The following is an 8,134-nucleotide window of genomic DNA, read 5'->3' on the forward strand; positions in this document are numbered from 1 at the left end:
ACACATCGCACTAGAAATAAATGCCCATCCAAAAGGGTTGTATAGATATTGAAAGTGCTATTTTCCACTTGCATGAAAGTGAAAGCCACGCGCCACCGCAACTGCCACAAAATTATCCTCATTGCCCTAAAACAATCATGCGTATCTTTGGGACCGTCAAGTTACAATGGTCCATAAATTTATTTCACCGGTTGTATATCAACCGTCTGACTAAACAAATATTTGGGCCAAGACACAGACGTGGCATTCGGATCTAGCATCACCTTCGTCATCCCTTTATTCATAAGGAAAAACGAATTTTTTTCTTAAGTTCAAGTATAATTATAAAGATTATATAGCTTTTGAATCATTACCGTAAAATTTAATCATTAAAAATATAATAATTTAACCTAAAAGAACTTTTAACACCATCCACACGCATATTTCTTTTCTTAATTCCACTTACTCACCATCTTACTATTATTAGGTAAATTATATTATTAGTTATTTAAATAAAAAAATATCACAATTTGTTCATTGAATTATTCGAAAGTTTTCATTTAAGTTATTGAACTATTTAAAATTTTTATTTAAGTCACTGAACTGTTAAGTGTTTCTTTTTAAGTTCCGGTAATGAGCTCTAAGCTACAATTTGATGATCTGTACAGTGAATCAGTACCTAGCAACAAGTAGAAAAACATACGTTAAATTTAAGTTGATCTAATGGTTAATGTCAAATATTAAAGAAAAAAGTGTTTGACATTTAGTTTACAGATTTTTAACATCCACAACTATTTCGTGAAAGAAAAATAAATTGTAAAAGAGTATAAAAAGGAATTTTGAAATGTTATAGTGAGCAATGAAATTGTAAAATTTTAATTAAGCGAATACCCAGTAACGTTATTGTAATTTACAGCTTAATATTTCACCTTTATCAATACAACCAAAACTCAGCAAAAAATATTTTGAACTTTTTCCAAAGAAAGTACAAATAGAGAACAAAGTTATATATATATTTAAATTAATTAATAAAAATACTCAAAAAAATGCTTTCTCTCATTTGTCCAATCATCCTTTGAAATGTCAACCAAAATTTGACAATTCATTTAGCAGAAATCCGCATGGAACCGTTTCATATATAAATTGACTTGTTTTAACTCTGAAGGAGAGAGCTCTCATCTTCTAACACAAGAAACAAAGAAAGATCTTAAAAAAAGATTTGTGGGTATGGCAGAAGAATTTCATGCTGGGATTTGTAGAGGAACGTGGTGGAATTCGACGAAACCCATGTTAACAGGGTGTTCTCTGCCGCCTTCTACGGAGGTTGTCGACATGGGAAACTTGGGTTATGACACTGATATGGTGGATATTAGGGCAAGGACAAGGTATTATGAAGAGTCGACTAAAAACCCAGTTTATGGTGTTAGCTCCACAGTTTTCCAAGGTCATCCTCATCATCAAGCTGATTCAGATAGTGGTGTCACTAGCAGCAGTCTTTTGATTGATTCCACTTTACAAATGATGGGTTTTGGCCTTCCATCTTCGACAACTTCGGACTGGAACTTGTCTTTGCTGTAAGTTTGATTATGTGTTACACTAATAACTGGTTTTAGTATTCATTTTCTTTAGTATGATTAAGTATGAATTTTTATGGTTGAAGTTTCAAAATTCATATACAAGGACGACCTTATAGCCCAAAGCTTCAACCACAAGTTCAAAAAAGAAGAATATTTAAGACTTTTTTTGGTTCCCTAGGTTTGGAAAAGGAAGTCAATATGAGCAATCAATTGAACACTTAATTATTAGACTAAAATTCTCTACATGTACTGAATATATACTTACTGTTTTATATATATATATATATATCCATGATTGTTGCAGTCGGAGTAATGGGAGAACTGAGTTTTATAATTCGATTCTTCAAGAAGATATAGATTCAAGGTTGAATCATCGGCAAGAAACAGGCATGGGTTCAGCTCAAATCCTTAACTACTGGAGCCCAAAGAGCCATTCAGGCCCTGGGAAAGATTCTTCCATCACTGTTTTCGAGCCTATCGATCAAGATATTTCATTGAATTCAGTAACCAGCTCCGGTAATAGTACACCAACATGCCAGGGCTTGTCAGCTAGGTTCCCAATGGCTTCATCATCGTACGGGTACCCATCAACACTGTTACATAGTTTGTTTCAATCTGATCCTCAAACTTCAGAACAACAATCACTTTTCAACAACCGGTCAATCAACTATATGTCGTCTGCAAAATCTTCATGGCCAAAGCAGCAACCTAGTAGCTTGCGCTTCTCCAACAACACACCCTTCTGGAACGCCTCTGCCACTGGTATAAACGATGTTAAAACCGGCTTCTTACCCTCGCCAGCATCACAATTTCTTGTACAAACATTCGAAGAGAAGGCTAATTGCCCCAGCTCGACAACAAAGGTATAAATCCAACACGTTCATGCCTCGGATCCAGTGCTCTGACAAATTCGATTCATTTATTTATTAGATTTTATTGGATTGTTATTATAGACTAATTCTACAGAAGTTGGAAAGTCGGCGTCAGGGATGAAGAGGCCAAAGCTTGAATCACCATCGCCTTTACCAACTTTTAAGGTACTAGAATATAAATTTGACCATTTCTCTTTTTTTACTATGATGGGATGTTGGAGCTTTTGTCTGCAAGTTAGTGAGAAGTAGATAAATACTTGATAGCAGTACTTATGATCAGGTCCGGAAAGAGAAGCTAGGGGACCGAATCACTGCGCTCCAGCAATTGGTTTCACCTTTCGGAAAGGTGAATTTTTGGAATTTTCTTTTTTATTTTTCAAAATGTATATAATTGAAACCCTTACTTTTTATGTTTGGCCCCTTTGGGTTAAATCTGTACCTCGCCTATTGTTTTATCAGACGGATACCGCATCTGTTCTCCATGAAGCCATTGAATACATCAAGTTCCTCCATGATCAAGTCAATGTATGTTTAGCTTCACTACCTTCCTCTTTTTATTCCTTTTCTTTATATAAGAACCCTAACATATGTATTTACATAATTTCAGGTTCTAAGTACTCCATATATGAAACAAGCAGTAGATTCCATACAACAAGAGGTATATTAAAAATAGATAAAAGAGGACTTTTGTGATAAGTGGTTATCTTTTTCTGTCTGCTAATAGTACTATTTGAATTATGCAGTAATTGTCATATTCTGTACTTTATTTTTTTTTCTTGCAGAATATTGATAACTTGAAAGATCCTGATGAGCCAAAACAAGACCTAAAAAGCCTGGGGCTTTGTTTGGTGCCAATATCTAGCACATTCCCAGTTACAAATGAGACTACAGCTGATATTTGGACGCCAACTTTTGGTGGAACATTGAGGTAAAAGATAAAGACAAATAATAAAGCTAAATGGAGTTGTACAGTTACCACCAGCTCCGGCCATAACTTCGAGTTCGGAGAAAAAACGAAAAGAGATGATGGAAAACGTAAAAGCTACCCAATGCTTTTCTGTATCAGTGTTGATAAAAAAAGCTAAAGAAAAATGAAAAGGAAAGGAAATGACGGTCCAAAGATGGTCGACAGAGACAAACAAAGTGCGCTGAACTGCTGGGCCAGCTGCTACAAAGAGAATGATGTAGCGCTAAAGAAAAAACAAAGAAAAGATTACCCCATTCCATGGTGTTTTTTTTTTTTTCTTTGAATAATGGAAGTTTTACGTATTAGCAACGGGAACAAGTGCTAAATTCAGCGAAAATCGACATGAATTAACTCATGTTATACTTTTATTTATTTTATTGTTGCTTGCTTTGTGTTAGTACCTGAATTTAGCAGATTCTAGACCCCCTTTTTGTTCCAGTTGATTATATTTGTATAAGGTAGCCACCGAGAAAATGAATAAAAAAAATTTGCATTAGAATTTCTTCGTGTTGAAGGCAAGTTTTTCGGTTTTTTTTTTTGTTTATATATTATTAATTTTGGAATGTGGTAGCGGAAGTCAGAGGGCGGCGCCCCCACAGTTGCGTTCTTGCTTTTACGGGGTTTTCATTATTTTGATTGACAAAGAGAGGCTAAAGGGGAAAAAAATACTCGTCACGTTTTCATTTGTGTTTGAACGTGGGGGAAATTATCAATAAAAATCGTTTTTTTCAAAATTTATCGAAATGGGTCGATTTTTTAATTATTTATCGATATGGTCCATTTTCCGGGAAATCGCGTCCATGTCGTAGCGATGTCAGAATGCGATGTCGAGACATCGCGTCCACGTCGTGACGCGCTCGGCGTGGGACGCGATGTCCTCCGCGCGTGAACAATACCCCAACGGTAAAAAAAAAACTATAAATACCCCCACCCTTTTTCTTTTCACAAACAAATCCTATCTAATATTTCCTCTCTAATCCTATCAATTTCCTTCTAAATTTCCTTCCAAAATTCTCTCAAACCTATATTTAATTTCAATTTCCTCTCAATTTCCTTCCAAAATTCTCTCAAATCCATATTTAATATCAATTTCCCTCAATTTCATTTTTAAAATACTTTTAAATTTTTTATATTTTTAAAATAAATTTAAATTTTTATATTTTCATCAATGGCGGATCATTGATTCGTCTTGATAGGAATCACATATCGGTGGAACAAATGAAAATGGTAAGTACTAAATTTAATTTTTAAATATTATTTAAGATTTTTTATTTATGTATTTTAGATAATTATTAATTTATTATTTGTTATAAAAGTCGAAGATCGATTATTGGAATGCACTATCCGAATATGCATGCTCCTCCATCACCGTTAGTAGAGAACTACCTGGAAGCGGGTTTTTGCACGTGGAGGCGGTAGGCGGGGATGCAAGTTGGACCGGCCCGATCGGTCGTTGATCGAGAGGTGGAGACCCGAGACGCACACATTCCATCTTCCATGTGGAGAGTGCACTATCACTCTAGAAGATGTCCATCTGCAATTAGGATTGCCGGTGGGCGGGCACCCGATCACGGGTTCGCCCAATCTAGCAATTGGGAGGCGGTGTGCTACGAGCTTTTGGGCGCTATTCCGGATAAAATGGATGGAGGTAAGGTCGAGATGGGCTGGTTACGTGCCACCTTCCCCGATTCGAATGAAAATTCAACCGAAATTAAAAGAATCCGATATGCTCGATCATACATTCTTCAAATAATTGGAGGTTATCTGATGCCCGACACGTCACGGAGTCGTGTACATCTAAGGTGGCTACTAAAACTCGTTGATTTTAGAGGAGCCGGTGAATTTAGTTGGGGGTCTACCGTCTTGGCAACATTATATCGGGAGATGTGCGGGGCGACGCGACCGAGGAGAGCAAACAACGGAGGTTTCCTGTCACTACTGCAATCATGGGCACGGTTTCGTTTTCCATTTCTACGTCCTCGAGTGAACCACCCATATACATTCCCACTCGTAACAAGGTAAATTTTATATTAAATTTTAGAATTATTATGTAGATTTTTTAAAAATAAAAGTATGCTAAAAATTTATTTAATTAGGTGGAACCATTCGGCAAGTTATCGTGGATTACCGTCTGAACTTGAAGATATACGGCTTCTATTGGAGCAACGGTCGGAAGCAGAAGTAAGTTTTATTGCAAATAGATATTTCCATACATTTGCTAGTCGATTGATATTTAGTATTTAGTATTTAGTATTATGTATATAACTAATATTTCTATCATGTTCATATAGTTTCAATAGACACCATACGAGGATCCGGCAATTCGGGCAGTAATCCCGGAAGAGTTTTTACAAAATCCGAACGCTTGGCACACGAAAGTGGTGTTGATCAACTATGCAACCGTGGAGCCCCACCAGACAGACAGAGTGCTACGATAGTTTGGATGTAGACAACCGATTCCTGCGGACCCTGAGGTGTTTGACGATCACCACAAAATCGACCTTCGGCTATTAGGTATGGATTGGCCTAGATACTGGTCCGAGTACACGGAAATGTGGGAAAATCGGCATGAATATCTATCTACTCGGGAACAAATCATCGTTCCGGAGTTAGCGTGCGTTCCAGAATACATGCCATGGTTTAGGATCTCGTATTTACTTACGCCAGAGGAGAGGCAGCGGCAAATACGTGTCGGAAGAGAAAGGCACGGGCCTCTAAATCCAAGACGACAAGACTACGAAGCGACCCTCAACGAGGCCAGACGATACCTGACTCATCATCGGCCATGCAATCACCGTCCCCAACGAGAGCACCGACGCAGTCACCTGACGCAGCAATTCAACAGATGATACCCACACAACCGCCTTTCCCTATGATGCCAGGTGTGTTTCCTAGCCCTTATATGTACCCTAACCTTTACATGTATCATTTTCCGAATCCTATGGCAGGTTGGAGCCAAATGCCCGGTTCAGCTCCATTTCCTGTTATGCCGAGCGGACCGCCGATATCTAGGCCAGTGGCGTAGGAGGGATCGCAAGGGGGGCCGTTGGGGAGCTCTCCTTTTTACCAATCACCACCAACGTATGGCTTTCAAACACCGTCGCCGTTCATGATGCAAACACCTCCACATACATTATTCTTTGAAGGTGGATCATCGTCCCAAGTCCGACAACCAGATGCCGAACCGGAAGAACCACAATCACCACCGGAGGAAAAACAACAGCCGCTGGAAGCTAGAGAAAGGAGGAATCCAGTGCGTAACCATCGACAGCCGCCATGTGGAACCGAATCCCCCGGGCATAGACATTGATTGCCATATTTAAATTTATTATTTGATGTAATAAAATAGAAGTTTATTTGATGTAATACATATAAATTTTTTGAGTTATTTTGATATTATTTGATGTAATAAAATAGAAGTTTATTTGATATAATAGGCATAGAAATTTTTTGAGTTATTTTGATATTATTTGATATAATAAAATAGAAGTTCTATTTGATGTAATAAAACCTAATTTAATTAAAAACTCTAACCTAATTTAATTAAAACCCTAACCTAACCTAATTTAATTAAAAACCTAACCTAACCTAATTTAATTAAAACCCTAAACCCTAACCTAATTTAATTAAAACCCATTGCCTAACCTAATTTAATTAAAAACCCTAACCCTAACCTAATTTAATTAAAAACCTAACCCTAACCTAATTTAATTAAAACCTTAAACCCTAACCTAATTTAATTAAAAACTCAACGCCTAACCTAATTTAATGAAAACCCTAACCTAACCTAATTTAATTAAAAACCCTAAACCTAACCTAATTTAATTAAAAACCCTAACCCTAACCTAATTTTACATAATTTGATAATTTTACTAACCATTAACACAATTTTGGACTTAATAATTTTACATAATTTGATAATTTTACTAACCATTAACACAATTTTTGGACTTAATAATTTTACATAATTTGATAATTTTACTAACCATTAACTTAATAATTTTACATAATTTGATAATTTTACTAACCATTAACACAATTTTTGGATTTAATAATTTTACATAATGTTAGATTTGGTAAAATGTTTTGACCGGTACTAACAATTAAGAAATTAAACTAATTTGATAATTTTACTAACAATTAATACAATTATCAATTAATAATTGAATAAAATATAATTTTTTCTAAAATTACATTCAACTACGGCGATTAGGGCATGATCGACCTGTATGGTCTGGGTTCCTACACCATTCGCACGACTTCTATTGACTGGTTGTTTCTCGGATATCCATATTGTTTCATATTCTAGTGGAGCAAGGTCGACCCTTTGGTTTGCGACGCAATTCTCTATCCGGTAACAGCTTAAAAGGAGCAAGAGATACGGGCGGCCACTTACGTTCATCTGAGAGCGGTGGGAAAACGTGTCTCCATACGTTGTAGATGTTTTCTAATTTGTACACTTCGTCCACATAACTCATCGGATCCAAACGGGGTTTCTGACAAGCTGCAATAACGTGAGCGCATGGATAACGAAGTGCATCAAACTCCCCACAGTCACAAGTCGTGTTCCGCAAGTGTACACGATATTACCCGCCAACAACACCTTGGTGCGGTCTGTCAAACTCCGTCACGCGAAACCATAAATTGTCTTGATCGTGACATACTGTGTGCATGATGTTTGCCCTTGCCTTCGCCTTGTTAATTTCTTGAACTACCTTACTGCACCATATATGGCCACC

The 8,134-nt window shown here is 36.8% G+C and overlaps 1 protein-coding gene across 1 annotated transcript; it reads left to right on the forward strand.

Annotated features, from left to right (window-relative positions):
- Positions 1–1,050: 1,050 nt before the first annotated feature.
- LOC105774877 (transcription factor bHLH103) lies at positions 1,051–3,914 on the forward strand. Its single transcript, XM_012597444.2, has 7 exons — positions 1,051–1,553; positions 1,861–2,419; positions 2,510–2,593; positions 2,709–2,774; positions 2,888–2,953; positions 3,036–3,086; positions 3,211–3,914. The coding sequence occupies exons 1-7, from the start codon at positions 1,207–1,209 to the stop codon at positions 3,358–3,360; spliced, it is 1,323 nt and encodes a 440-aa protein (XP_012452898.1). The 5' UTR covers positions 1,051–1,206; the 3' UTR covers positions 3,361–3,914.
- The last annotated feature ends 4,220 nt before the right edge of the window (positions 3,915–8,134 follow it).

The sequence above is a fragment of the Gossypium raimondii genome, chromosome 6, assembly GCF_025698545.1.
Source record: "Gossypium raimondii isolate GPD5lz chromosome 6, ASM2569854v1, whole genome shotgun sequence".
In the NCBI taxonomy this organism is placed as follows: Eukaryota; Viridiplantae; Streptophyta; class Magnoliopsida; order Malvales; family Malvaceae; genus Gossypium; species Gossypium raimondii.

Bases quoted from the DNA above. Each gene is read 5' to 3' on its own strand.
- LOC105774877 (XM_012597444.2), top strand. From the start codon at position 1,207: ATGGCAGAAGAATTTCATGCTGGGATTTGTAGAGGAACGTGGTGGAAT. The intron at 2,420-2,509 runs GTATAAATCCAA...TTGTTATTATAG, and splicing joins GCCCCAGCTCGACAACAAAG to ACTAATTCTACAGAAGTTGG. The intron at 2,954-3,035 runs GTATGTTTAGCT...ACATAATTTCAG, and splicing joins TCCTCCATGATCAAGTCAAT to GTTCTAAGTACTCCATATAT.